Source organism: Xenopus laevis, chromosome 3L, assembly GCF_017654675.1.
Source record: "Xenopus laevis strain J_2021 chromosome 3L, Xenopus_laevis_v10.1, whole genome shotgun sequence".
NCBI lineage: Eukaryota > Metazoa > Chordata > Amphibia > Anura > Pipidae > Xenopus > Xenopus laevis.
The window spans coordinates 151,328,793-151,343,661 of NC_054375.1; the positions used below are offsets into that span (position 1 = coordinate 151,328,793).

At 40.1% G+C, this 14,869-nt stretch overlaps 1 protein-coding gene across 1 annotated transcript in view; it reads left to right on the plus strand.

Annotated features, from left to right (window-relative positions):
- The first annotated feature begins 390 nt into the window (after positions 1-390).
- Positions 391-14,869, plus strand: part of LOC108711733 (A.superbus venom factor 1) — a 34,914-nt gene continuing 20,435 nt past the window's right edge. Inside the window, exons 1-13 of the mRNA XM_041587316.1 lie at positions 391-485; positions 1,434-1,529; positions 3,434-3,626; positions 3,874-4,042; positions 8,258-8,328; positions 8,616-8,704; positions 8,953-9,035; positions 9,504-9,591; positions 10,375-10,477; positions 10,563-10,683; positions 10,975-11,090; positions 13,896-14,039; positions 14,335-14,547. Coding sequence (XP_041443250.1) covers positions 1,468-1,529; positions 3,434-3,626; positions 3,874-4,042; positions 8,258-8,328; positions 8,616-8,704; positions 8,953-9,035; positions 9,504-9,591; positions 10,375-10,477; positions 10,563-10,683; positions 10,975-11,090; positions 13,896-14,039; positions 14,335-14,547 — 1,452 coding nt within the window. The 5' untranslated portion in view covers positions 391-485; positions 1,434-1,467. The remainder of the gene's footprint in view (positions 486-1,433; positions 1,530-3,433; positions 3,627-3,873; positions 4,043-8,257; positions 8,329-8,615; positions 8,705-8,952; positions 9,036-9,503; positions 9,592-10,374; positions 10,478-10,562; positions 10,684-10,974; positions 11,091-13,895; positions 14,040-14,334; positions 14,548-14,869) is intronic.

Here is a 14,869-nt window from a genome sequence, read left to right on the forward strand (position 1 = left end):
AAAAAAAATCTTAGAAAAGTGCTGTTGAATGTCCCATAGGCATTGCACTTCGGTAGCTTTAATTTGGCGAAGTATGAAGTCGAAGTTTTTTTTTAAAGAGACAGTACTTCAATTATTGAATGGACGAGTATTCGAATGATTTTTACTTCGAATCTAAGTAAATTCGAAGTCGTAGTATCCTATTTGATGGTCGAAGAATTCAAAAAATTACTTCAAAATTTGAATTTTTTTAACTTCGAAAATTTACAACAATAAACAATTATTTCTCATTTATTTTATATTGATGTTAATGTCCCTCTAAGTATCCATTATAGCCAGGGCAAAATTATGCAGCTCTTTGCACCGCCCAACACCCCCTCTTAAGCCAATTAAATGAATGCCCGCCCCCTCTATTCATGTAGCGGCCCGCCCTACTTTATTTGTGAGGCAGAAGCACAGAGGGCACATCTCTACCACTGAGAACCTGATCTCTGCACAGAAAGCTGGTGAGTAGGGACAAGAGGGGCAAGACAAGTCGAATTGGGGCAGATAAAGCATTCGCAGGTTCCACTTATTTTCCTTAATTCATTTTCCTACATGAAGCCCCACACTATGAACCACAGGCACTTAGTTGGGAATCCAATACTTGGGGCTATTGTGCTAACACGGGGGGGGGGAGGGGTTTGGTATTAGGAATTCCCATTTACATGAACTGAATGCTTGAGATGTCTTCTCATTGTCTGAATCTAAATTTAACAAACATGGGTATTTTTATCCTTTAGGGTAAGGGCACACCTGGCGATTCTCGGAGATTAAGTCACCTGGCACATGCGGCACTTCGTATTCCGAAGTCGCCCAACGTTGCCTCACGAGGAAAGTTTTGGTGACTTTGGAATACGAATCGCTGTGTGTGCCATGCCTCAGGCGACTTTTCATTATAGCCGGCGCAAGACAGAAGGAAGGCGTTCGGGAGATTAGTCGCCCTGAAGAAGAGGCGATTAGTCACCAGGCGACTAAATTTCCCCAAATCGCAAGGTGTGCCCTTACCCTTAAGGAGAATAGATACCCTGTAGAGATCTAAGGATCCAGATCTTTATCGATTACAACCCAAGGAGCTGCCCTATTAGTTGCCTCAGCTGAGCCATTATTTGTGCTAACGCCATTTCCGACCAAAAGGTGGCGTATTTGTAACGGAGAAGGCAAGCTACAGGGCAGTAAATGATGTGAGATGCGTGGCTTAAGCTAAACCCTCATACGCAGAATATAAACCCAATCAGTGATGCATTTTCCCTCTGTAACAGGAGGTACCTGAGCCCATGTATCTCTCTCAGGCTGATGGGTTGCACAAGATTGTACTTTCCCCCGCTGCTGATTTTGGCTGCCCTCCCAGTTACTGATTAATGGCATTGTTTGCTGAAGGTCTTAATCCTTTATATTTTCCTTCCATCCCACAGAAAACACACATACCTGCACGGACTGGACTGCACCATGGGCACGGCCGCTTGCCTGTGCCTCGTATTGCTACTCGCCGCCTGCTCTGCTCAGACTCCGTGAGTACAAAGAGCTGCAAGGAGCCAAGGGCTTACTGTATGGGTACTCTTAGCTGTACGGGTGCTTTAATGGGAATCATGATCATTTTAGGGAGGAATTCCACTTTAAGATGAGGCTGTACTCCTTTAACAGCAGTAGGAGGTGGGTTCCTATCCATAGAGAGCTGAGAGAACCAACCAACTCCTGAAATGAGGATCTTTCCAGTAAAGCTGGATGGGCTCTACAGTGTATTGATTTCATTTTTTTTTATAAAAAAAACAAACATATTTACCCTTTGAGCTACAAAACAAGGTGCTATGTACCTTATGGATGTAAGTTGTGAAAAGATTGTGCCAGTGTAGCTAATTTGTTGCCCAACACTAGTGCTCCAATGTTTATTGGGAGATACAGATTTAATGAGGAAAGAAGGGCCCATTAACCTTTGTTGGGGGGAATCAAAACACTCCAGACTACAGGCCTTCACCCAAAACCCCCATTTGTACCCTCTACCCAAGCACTTTACTGACAAGCTGACCTGGTGCCCACCCTGAAACTCCAAAGGGACGTCATCATAAACCACAAGTTTTCATTTCTGAGTTGTGGATTGATCTTGAAAATTTCCTTAAAGGGGACCCTTCACCCAAAAAAAAACATTCCAAATCCTTGTTTCCTTCAGTCTGGGAATTCATAATTATAGCAAGCAGGCAGGAGCCATTTTGTGGACACTGTAATTAAGTCAAGCCTTGTATCATCTCAGAATCTTGTTTGTGCACCAGAATGGGGGACCTGATGTCCATCCCCATGTCCTGGCTACACAATTAAATGGTGATGAGATTGGGGGAATGTGGGGAGAGCAGTGACATGTAGGAAGTGCTGAATGGAAAGTGAAAGTAATTGTCTGCCCCGCATCTATGGCTAAGGCATAGAGGAGGGGCAGACAATATTTGATTGACAGCTGAGAGTTTTAAATGAGCTTACAACAGCTATGAATGCTTTAATAAAAAAATAGAAATTGGATTTCATGTCTAATTTTAAAAGGACTTTTATTATACAGATTTTTGTGTCTGGGTGACAGGTCTACTTTAAGGACAAACTGAATATTAATCTTAATTTGTCTCCTGAATTTGCACTGCTTGATTGGCAGGTAACATCTTCTGTTGTTCTTATTCCAAAGACAAAATTTTGGAATAATTATAAGAACTTTGTACATCTAGCTATTGCTGCTACCCGTAAATCCATCTTTTTATATTGGATCCAAGACACTTCTCCAGATCTAAAGGTCATTTTATCTTACCTTAAGTCTCTCTGCATAGATCAAGCAATAGATTTTAGGTATGGGAATCTTGGTTTTAGAGAAAACTTTCTTGCACGGTGGTCTCCTTATCTTGAAATTCTGGAGTCTGAAGATAAGGTTTATATAGAAAAATGTATGTATAATTCTGACGAGAACTCCTCTCTTTATGCTCATTGCAATTCCAAGATTGACTGAAGAAGTGGTAATTTTGTTTACTGTTTGGCTAAATTTTTAGTTGGTAGAGAGGAAAATCTTATCTTATTGTACTATGCATTTTTTTAATTTATTTTTTTCTTTGTGTAATTTCACTTTCATTGCTGAATTTTGTTTTTATCTTTATTTGATATTTGGCTATGAATGACTTGTTGTATACTAATTCTCTTCTTTTTATGAAATTTACAAAGGTTTTGCTGAGCCATTGCTTTGCTGTTTTTTTGTTTTTTTTTGTTCTTTTTGTTTATTCAAAAATGCCAATAAAAACAATTGGAAACGAAAGATAAACCACAAGTGACATCATTTGATGGTGGGCATTGCGGTAGAAAGAAATAGCGCAATATACAGTACTTTACCGGACCAGATCCAGCAACTCACACTCTACCCGTCTTTGTATTTATTTGTCCCCTCAAACAGATGCATATTAATCACCCCTGGGGTACTGCATGCAGAAATGGAGGAGACTTTTGTGCTGGAGGCTCCATTACAAACCGTAGATTTTGAGGCCATCATCCAAATCCAGGATTTCCCCCAGAAAGTGAAGTCTCTGGCCAAGGCAACAGTGCAACTAAATGCCGGTAACAATTTCCAGGATGAAGTGAAAATAAAGGTGAGGCACGAGGGAGACCATGGGGGCAGCCATGTTTGAAGTGAATCTGAGAAGCCAGCATTACATAGAGTGAAGGAGAAGAAGGAGCTTTGTGTAATTTTAGAGGGAGCGGGGACATCTTGAAATAAGGCTAAATGACAAAAAAAGGGGCAAATGGGAGGCAAACAGATACAGCAAGCTATCATTGATTTATAGATCAATATCTGTATCTATCCAAACTCCATTTTAGTGTTTGTTCTGTCCCTAGTTTTCAGAAAATGACTTGCCCAAAGACTCCAGCAAGAAGCAATTTGCCTACATTACTGTGAAAGCCTCCAAGGCCGACTGCAATCTGGAGAAAATTGTCCTCCTGTCCTTTGAAAGCGGATACGTCTTCATACAGACCGACAAGCCTCTCTATACTCCAGGATCCAATGGTAACTCAGCACAGGATCCCATAAAACCCTCAACCCCCATAAGTTATAAAAGGCACTGGGGCTCATTTATCAACACTGGGCAAATTTGCCCATGGGCTGTTACCTATAGCAACCAATCAGTGATTAGCTTTTTAAAGCCAGCTGCAAGAAGAACAATGAATGCAGCAATCTGATTGGTTGCTATAGGTAACAGCCCATGGGCAAATTTGCCCAGCATTGATAAATGTACCCCACTGAGTTTGCACAGGTGTTTTAATCCATAACAACCAATGGGATGTTTGCTTTTAAACAGGTGATCATTAAATACTACCTTCTGATTGGTTGCTATAGGTTACTACACCTGGGCAAACTTAGTGAGTTTAATTACAAAACCACTGTCAGATGTACAAATAGTAGCTACCATACAGTGGTGTATTGCTTTAACCATGTATTAATGTATGTATTTAGTTAGGTTAACACACTGGGCTATCCTGTCCCTATTTTCTTAGTTGGTTGGGCCAAATTGCTTGGTACTTCTCAAGCTATTATCACCTTCATTTTTTCATTTCCAGGTAACAGTTGCTTGACAAATACTTGCACATTCATTTCAAGATAACTTCAGTAGAAATCAAGTGGGGAATTTTCGGACACAAAACAGTTATGAAACAGGTAGCTTAGTAACTAGTTGACTGTGTAAGCAAGGAGAAAGAGTTCATGTCAGTGACTGATTAGTCAGAGGAATAAACAGTTACAAAACAAGCAGCTTAGTAATTAGTTGGCTAAATGAGCAAGAACAATTGTTTATTTACTGTAAGTGGCTGACTTGTCAGAGGCATAAACAGCTACAAAACAAGCAGCTTAGTAATTACTTGACTATGTGAGCAAGGAGAAAGAGTTCATATTAGTGACTGATTAGTCAGAGGCATAAACAATTATAAAACAAGCATCTTAGTAATTAGTTGACTAAATGAATAAGGAGAAACAGTTCATATAAGTGACTGACTGTTCAGAGGCATAAACATCTACAAAACAAGCAGCTTAGTAAATACTTGACTGTGTGAGCAAGGAGAAAGCGTTCATATCAGTGACTGATTAGTCAGAGGCATAAACAATTATAAAACAAGCAACGTAGTAATTAGTTGCCTAAATGAATAAGGAGAAACAGTTCATATAAGTGACTGACTGGTCAGAGTCATAAACAGCTACAAAACAAGCAGCTTAGTAAATACTTGACTGTGTGAGCAAGGAGAAAGCGTTCATATCAGTGACTGATTAGTCAGAGGCATAAACAATTATAAAACAAGCAACGTAGTAATTAGTTGCCTAAATGAATAAGGAGAAACAGTTCATATAAGTGACTGACTGGTCAGAGTCATAAACAGCTACAAAACAAGCAGCTAACTGCTTGACTGCGTGAACAAGGAAAAAGAGTTCAGTGACTGAAGTCAGAAGCATAAACAATTACAAAACAAGCAGCTAATTAATTGACTAAATGAATAAGGAGAAACAGCTCATATAAGTGACTGACTTGTCTCAGAGCCTGAGGCATACACAATTACAAAACAGGCAGCTTAGTAATTAGTAGCAAAATAAACAAGAAGAAATGTTTATATACTGTAAGTGACTAACTGGTCAGAGGCATTAACAACTTAGTGATTAGTTGACTAAAGCGAGGAGAAAAAGTTCATATAAGTGACTGACTGACAGAGGTTTAAATAGTTACAAAACAAGCAGGTTAGTAATTAGTTGATTAAATGAGCAAGAAGAAGCAGTTTATATAAGTAGAAGCAGGGAGAAACAAAAATAACTGACTGGTAAGAAGCATAAATAGTTCCAGTAAGGAGAAGCAGTTTCAGAAAGCCCAATACCACAATGTAGTCAAAAGAGATTTATATTCAAGCCCAGGGGGTCTACTTTAGGGAGAAACTTTGCACATAGAGTTGGTTAATTACTAATGAGCTGCTTCCTTTGGAACTGTTTATGCTTCCCACCTGTCAGTCACATGAACTGTTTTTCCTAGATCCCTGTTCACTTTGTTTTATACATGACTTTGTGGAAACTGTTATGTTTTGGGTAGCTGAGGATGAGTAGAGTATAACAGTGCTTTATTAGCAAAGTCATGCAGGCATTACATAACAGAAAGCTTTCACTTTTAAGCTACCAGGAAGTATACACAGTATAAGTATGAGCACAGTGACATCTACAGGCCATTTGCATGGACACCACATATTCCCCCTATAGTAGGAAAGCATTTGGACAACTATAATAAACAGCAACATTAAACAGTATGCATTTTAAAGCAATAATATACATTATTCACATCACATAGTCCTTGGTCCATGCAGGTAGTTTTCTGATTCTCTCAGTATGCCTTATAGGTTCACTTTCCTCAGGCTTATTGCAGTTGACATCAGGATTCCATATGCGTCCATCAGACAGTTCATATGTGTATGGTCCTCGCTGGCATCTCACTTCAAGTGGTGTAGTAAATTTAGATTGTCCTTGTTTCAGTATTTCTGGTTTCTTAATTCTGACTAAAGATCCAGGCGGAAAGTGTACTTCTCTTGCACCACTTTTTCTGTCAGTATAAGCCTTACATTTGGCTTGGTGACGTTTCACAATGTCTGCAGCAGATGATTTTGTAGGCACATTATTTTGTGGAAGTTTGATGTCTGCAACATGTAACTTAGTGCGCATCTGTCTGCCATGTAATAATTCAGCTGGAGATGATTGGGTTGTTGCATGGCACGTTGCTCTGTAGTTATGTAGGAACTCTGTTGTAAATACTTTCCAAGATTTCCCAGTAAGATTTGCTGTCTTTTGTAGTATAGAAACAGCTGAACCTGTATCAGCATCAGGTTAATGGAGTGTACCTTGTCAGCAGAAGCAGTACTGACACTGACAGTGCATATAAACTTGTCTGGAATAAATGTACCAGCTTTATCCTCACTTAATACTGTAACATTTGTATTGTTGTGTTGAACCACGGCGAAAGCAGTATTTTCTATTTGTCTTTGCTGCACGGTTTTGCAGTGTAGGTGAATCCCTTTCCTTAGCACTGTATTTTGCCTGTGGCATTATTAGGCCACAGTGCTGAATTCACAGTCTGTACATTCCCAGCAGTTCCTTTACTGAGAGTTTCAGCCTCTGCCACTGCTGTTTCAATTTGGCTAGCAACTGTAATAGCATTTGCAAGGGTTAAATCCTGCTCTAGGAGCAGTCTCTCTCTAATGTGAGGTGAGTTTGTTTTTTCGACTATTTGGTCTCTTAGCATTTCATCTGTTAGATTCCCAAACTCACTGGTAACAATCAGCTCTCTCAAAGCTGCTACAAATTGTTTTGCGGATTCACCATTACGCTGTCCACGTTGGCGGAATTTATATCTTTCAGCAACCACATTTACTCTTGGCATTTACTCTTTATAGCAGTAAGAGCAGTTTCATAAGTATCATCAGGTAATGTATAGAATATACGCTGTCCCTCTGCTCCCAGGCAGTGAATAAGTAAAGCTTTCTAGCAGCAGAAATCTCCCCTTGGTCAGCAGCAATAATGTAATTTTCAAACATACGGATCCAAGCAGTAAAAGGTATGGTAGGCTCACTAGGGTTTAGAAGAAAAGGTGCAGACTGCTGCAGAGGTAGAAGAGACATCCTTGTCACTATTTGTAATGTTTTGGGTAGCCAAGGATGAGTAGAGTATAACAGTGCTTTATTAGCAGAGTCATGCAGTCATTACACAACAGTAACTTTCACTTTTAAGCTACCAGGAAGTATGCACAGTATAAGTATGAGCACAGTGACATCTGCAGGCCATTTGCATGGACACCACAGAAACCAATTTGTAATTTGTTTTGCAATCCTAAAGCTGTTCAGTTTTACTATAATACGAGGGAAATGTATAAGATAGTAACAAGTTCACTGACCGCTTTTAAGGAAAAGTAAACCCAAAAATAACATTTTGTATCTTTAAAGCAAACTTAATTCTGGTGAATATGGTGAATATTTTGAGTAAAGTTCCTCTCATGGAGCCTATGACTAAGTGTTTTGTACACAATAAACCTTTTTACTTAGTTTGAATAACCTAGTGGAAGATTGCCTTATTCTGAGTGCCTGCTCCATTGAAAATTTTCTCTCGTCAGGAATCACTAATACATTTGGGAAACCAAGTTCTCCCAGCCATATTGGGGAATTTTGCTGTTACCTCTTTGCTAACATTTGCAATTTTCTGCTTTCGCAGTTTTATATCGGCTTTTCATCTCCAACCCCTCATTAGTACCCGACAACCGTACAGTGATGGTGGAGATTATGGTAAGTTCAAATCAATTGCATATTACATATAAGATAGGGTTGTGACTGCATACACCCCTCAAAACCAAATGCTGGTAGACAATACAAATTGAGTGTTCCCATGCCATATTCCAAGTCTCCTAGTGCACCCAATGGTTTCAGGTGGTGAGATAAGGCATGATCTGATACACTCATCCTACTCCCTACCAGATGGTTTTGTGATGCTCAGGGTGACACAAGACAGTGGGGAAGTGAATAATGGTCCATAGGGTAACAGTGAGTAAGATAACATGTCTCTCTCTTTGTAGAACCCAGACAAGATTGTGGTGGAAAAAGCTTCATACACTTCCACCAACGGCATTGTGTCGAAGAACTTCAACCTGCCAGATATTGCAAAGTCAGTTGTTTTTGTTGTCCATGGGGCATATTTAAGGGTGAAAAGAAAACTCAAAACAGTTCACCAGAGGGGCATGTGTATCAATCTAGTCTAATGGTTGTCCTACATGAGGTGGTGGCACAGAGCAAACCTTTGAGGCTTGAGGAGCCCAACCATATATTGGGCCATAATTTGGGGAGGGGCAATTAAAAAATACTTCCTTTGTTCGTTGATCCTTTTTTACAGTATGATTTGCCATCTCATTGCAGTGTGGGAACATGGAGGATTGTTTCGAGATTCCAGGCAGCACCTCAACAGACGTTCCACACTGAGTTTGAGTGCAAGGAATATGGTATTGTGGCTTTTTCAATGCATTCCCAGTGCTTCACTTATGGCCAAACCCCATGAAATATCTTTATGCCTAGGAGTGGGCGCTGCCATTTTGAATTCTTGAAGGGCGATAATTCAACACTATTGCTTTTTGTGCTATGAATTCCAAGTAGAGGAGAACAACGTGACAGCTCTTCTAAAGATGTAGAAAGGGCATTATGAAAATCAGGACTGAAAATGGAGAGAATGAATACGTTTGGGATGTTTAACCTTTCCTATAGCACTGATTGGAAAAGAGGGTGGGGGTAATGTAGTGAGATGGGCAGAGTCTGAATCCCTCCAGTATTATGCAATAACCAATTTGATGTTCGCTTTCTTTATTCTGCATTAGACTGGCCAACACTAACTGCTTATTGGTTGCTATGGGATGATAGGCCAGGTCTAACCACCCACATTACTCTGTAACCCCAGCACTTATTTCTCCCACCAGTATTGCCGACATTTGAAGTCCTCCTGGAGACACCACAGCCATATTTCTATGTGGATGAAGGTGAATTTGTTGTGGACATAACTGCCAAGTAAGATCCCAGAATTTCACTAATATGTCTTAAACCTAATCTTTTTTATGAATTTGTAGGTGCCCATTAGGTGGCACATTGGAACTGTAGTCTTAAGCTCAAGTAGCTGGTGGTTATAGGCAAAGTATATCTGTGCATTGTGCTCATCTGGTTGGTTTCCAGTGGCCATTGGCTAGCAAAGAACATTAGCTAATCTGCAGTCCAAAGGCAACAGGCAGAATTCTGATCTCGGAACTGAGACCTTGTGATTGAGCAATTGTTCCATCGTCTAGACCAAAGAGAACGATTGCACCTGCAAAATGTAGCAACACTAGGGGGCAGATTTATCAAGTTTTGAATTTTGAGTTCATGGGAGTTACTTGAAACTCCCATGAACTCGAAATTTGACCAGTCTAAATTAATTGTAAAACTTTATTATGAAACTTGAGTGAATAAGATTGACCTGAAAACTTGAATCGAATTCAAAACAAATTCGATTCAAGTTTTTCAAACTTCAAATTTCTCTGAAAAAAACTCGAATGTCAGGAAGGCTGCAAACAACTCCAAACTGATCTCAGGACGTCTTCCATAGGCTAAAACCGCAATTCGGCAGGTTTAAGGTGGTGAATAGTCGAATACTAACTAAAGGAATTGGTGCAGAGTGCTAAAGTGGGCACTACCTTCAGTCAATTAAATTTTTTTAAAGGTTCACAGCTTGGGATGTGGGCCCAAAAATGTAAAAAGGATGACTATGTAGAAGATCTAGACCAATATTATACTGCTAAAGGCATTGGTGCTCCCCAGATTCCTGCACGGGAAATTGGTTGAGGGCTCAGGATATGTAATGTTCGGGGCGGTGATCAATAATGAGAAGCTGAATTTCCCAGACTCTCTGAATAAAATAGAGGTAAGAAACGTCATCACGGGAAACCCATCCATAATGAAATAATATAGCTGTAATATTAATACTGGAGCAACTTTCTTTACCATAGGTGGTAAATGGAGAGGCCAAAGCTGTACTGAAACGGGCTGTGGTCATGAGACGGTTCCCCGAACTCTCTCTCCTACTGGGAAATTCTCTGTTTGTCACGGTTACTGTCCTCACCAATGCAGGTATGAACACAAAAGACCATTACTGAGCCTGTGTATGTATTTACTATGTATTTACTATGTTTCAGCTCATTGAAACGTCATTCCTCAGCCTTATTGGCTCCCACCGGTTTCAGGTATCCACCACCCTTTACATGTATAATGCACTCTAATAGCAACTGTCCACATCAACAATTATTGATATCATGAAACAAAACAACCAGCAGGAGACTGACCAGAAGCACATGTCCAGGTTACTGACAACAACCCTAAGGGAACCTACTGATGCCTGATGTGTCATTGTATCTGTTGCAGGTAGTGACATGGTGGAAGCAGAGAAGACTGGGATTCCTGTAGTTGAGAAAGCATTCAAATTGCTTTTCACCAAGAGCTCTAACTATTTCAAGCCCGGCTTGCCCTATACACTCTTGGTAAGGAACATGCATGATACACCAAGAGTAAGAGCCTTCCTCATAATATACTGAGAGTAAGAGCCTCACTTATATTATACAGATAGGAATACCCTCACTTATATTATACTGAGAGTAAGAGCCTCACTCAAAATATACTAAAAGTAAGAGCCTCACTCATAACAGAGTAAGAACCTCACTCATAATACAGTATATTGAGAGTAAGAGCCTCGCTAATATTATAGAGAGTAAGAGCCTCACTTATATTGTACTAAGAGTAAGAGCCTCCCTCATATTATATTGAGAGTAAGAGTCTCAATTATATTATTCTGGGAGTAAGAGCCTCACTTATAATAAATGGAGTAAGAGCCTCACTAATATTATACAGAAAGTAATACCCTCACTTATATTATACTGAGAGTAAGCACCTCACTCATAATATATTGAGAGTAAGAGCCTCACTTATATTATACAGAGAGTAAGAGCCTCACTCATAATATACTGAGAGTAAGAGTCTCACTTATATTATACAGAGAGTAAGAGCCTCACTCATATTATACAGAGAGTAAGAACCTCACTCATAATATACTAAGAGTAAGAGCCTTGATCATATTATTCTAAGAGCAAGAACCTCCCTCATATACTGAGAGTAAGAGCATCGCTTATATTAAACTGAGAGTAAGAGCATCGCTTATATTATACTGAGAGTAAGAGCGTTGCTTGTATTATACTGAGAGTAAGCACCTCACTCATAATATATTGAGAGTAAGAGCCTCACTTATATTATACAGAGAGTAAGAGCCTCACTCATAATATACTGAGAGTAAGAGCCTCACTTATATTATACAGAAAGAGCCTCACTCATATTATACAGAGAGTAAGAACCTCACTCATAATATACTGAGAGTAAGAGCATCGCTTATATTATACTGAGAGTAAGCGCCTCACTCATAATATATTAAGAGTAAGAGCCTCACTTATATTATACTGAGAGTAAAAGCCTCGCTCATATTATACTGAGAGTAAGAGCCTCACTCATAATATACTCAAAGTATGAGTCTTGCTAGTATTATACTGTGAGTAAAGGCTACACTCATAATATACTCAGAGTAAGAGCCTTGCTTATATTATACAGAGGGTTAGAGCCTCACTTAAAGTGATACTGACACTAAAAAAATACTTTTTAAAATATGAATGAACATTAAAAGTTACCTATAGGTCATGCTGATTGTTTTTTTGCTGAGAGGTTTGTTTTTGTAAGTAATTGTTAGTTAAAGGTACTAAACTGACTGTTTTGCAACCTGACTGTCCCATCTCAGCCTGTCAGTTAGAGATTCTAATACTAACGGACTCCTGCTGCACAAATATGGCAGCCCCCTCATACAGGAATAGGGATGTAGCGAACGTCGGAAAAAATGTTCGCCGACATGTTCGCGAACGTCCGGACAAAAATGCGAACGGTTCGCGAACGTTGCGAACCCCATAGACTTCAATGGGAAGGCGAATTTTAAAAGCTAGAAAAGACATTTCTGGCCAGAAAAATGATTTTAAAGTTGTTTAAAGGGTGCAACGACCTGGACAGTGGCATGCCAGAGGGGGATCAAGGGCAAATATGTTTCTAAAAAATCCATTGTTGACACAGCGCTGCGTTTTGTGCTGTAAAGGGCAGAAATCACACTACGTCACTCAGGTGATGTTTCTGGAGACGGTATTATTATTGATATTTAGACAGAATGTGAAAAAGCTCACACAGCTAGGTGGCAGTGGTTTGAAGAACAGATGCAGATGAGAGATCAGCAGCAGGACAGACAGCTGCCCACAGCAGCTACATACAGAGCACTGCAGTAGAAGGTAGATTACTAGCCAGCAAAGCTACCTAACCTAAAATGTCCCTCAAATCCCTGCAGAGTTCTGTCCCTACAATACAGAGCAGTATCAAGTAGATTACTAGCCAGCAAAGTTACTATCAACTGTCCCTCAAATCACTAACAGCTCTCTCCCTACACTAGCTCTTCCAAGCACACACAGGCAGAATGAAAAAACGCTGCAGGGCTTCAGTTTATATATGGAAGGGGAGTGGTCCAGGGGGTGTGGGGGTGGTCCAGGAGGGAGAGCTTCCTGATTGGCTGCCATGTATCTGCTGGTCTGGGGGAGAAATGGCAAAAAAAAGCGCCAGCTAAGGCGAACCCAAATTGGCGAACGTTGCGTTACGTTCGCGAACATTCGGCGGACGCGAACGGTCGATGTTCCCGCGAACAAGTTCGCCGGCGAACAGTCCGCGACATCCCTATACAGGAACATGGGGAGTCAGACAGGTAATGTAAAATCTTTGTGCAAATACTTTATGGCAAAGTTATAAGTAGCTTTCAAAGGCAATATTATGATAGATGTAAAAAAGATTTTAATTTCTGGTGTCAGTATCTCTTTAAATTATACAGAGTAAGGGGTATATTTATCAAAGAGTGAAGTTAATAGTGAAGTTCCACCACTAGAGTGAAATTCCGCCACTCTCCATTCATTTCTATGGGATTTTTATAGGCGTATTTATCAAAGGATGAACTTTCACTTCACCCATTGATAAATATGCTTTTCAAAATCCCATAGAAATGAATTGAGAGCTGCGGAATTTCACTCTAGTGGCGGAACTTCACTCTTTGATAAATTTACCCCTATGAGCCTCATTCATAATATACAAAGATTAAGAGCCTCGCTAATATTATACTGAGTATAATACTCGCATACGTTGTTCTGCAAATTTTACATACTCTAATTTAAAGGCAACTATGTCACATATTTCAATATCACTCTTGTTTTTGTTATCTTCAGGTTTCAGTTCAGAACCCTGATGGATCTCCAGCTTCTTCTGTCAACGTTTGCACATTGACTAACGGGTGTAGTAAATCTAACGATGATGGAACCGCAAGCATAGTCATAAACACCGCAGGGGACAGTACAAATCTGGAAGTGAAGGTGAGTTCCTACCAGTGAAAAATACAAAATGGTTGTAGGACATTGGGTACGCCAAACTTCAAATGAGGAATGAAGAACTTGGTTCCAGCCAGATATCAAGAGAGCGCCATGTACTGGCCAGTAAGTTGGCAACTCTTTCTGATGGGCCAAGTTCACTGTTTTGAATGGGCCACCCAAGAGAGTATACATGAGTGAAGTCACTTCAAGGTGTTGTGTTACACTTGCACCCAGTCATTGCCTTGATGTATTTTTCTTTCTGCTAAAATCTTCTTTGCTATCATCTTTATTGATTTAGATGCGGACAGAAGCTGTAGATGTTACTCCTCAGCGGCAAGCAATTGCCACTTTCAATGTCCAGGCCTACAAACCACAGGGCAAAGGGAAAAATTACTTGCACATTAACATCATGTCCCCCAAGGTGCGACTGTATGAAAACCTGGCGGTGAACTTCTATGTGAGGAGCACAGACCACAAAGTTGATGAGAGTATCAAGAAAATATCCTTTCTGGTAAGAAAAACCTAAATGCTGAAACTTCATCAGAATCAATGTTCTTGTAGCAAACCAGATTGTACACACTGGATTTCCCATGTTCTCTACTGTCTATTTGTTTCTTCTTTATCATCATGTCACATTGATCATTAGCACCATTGAAAAACAAGTCCTAGCATCTGCTTGGTGCAACAAACTTTCTCTACTTTACCATCGCTCTCAACTGCTTTCCTGCAGGACCTGGGCCTCAGAAAGTGTAGGGCCCAGCTTCCATACACTCCATCCCCTCTCCAAAGCTCTGCTCTGTCCTAGACCATGACCTGTAGTCTTCTCTTTTCAG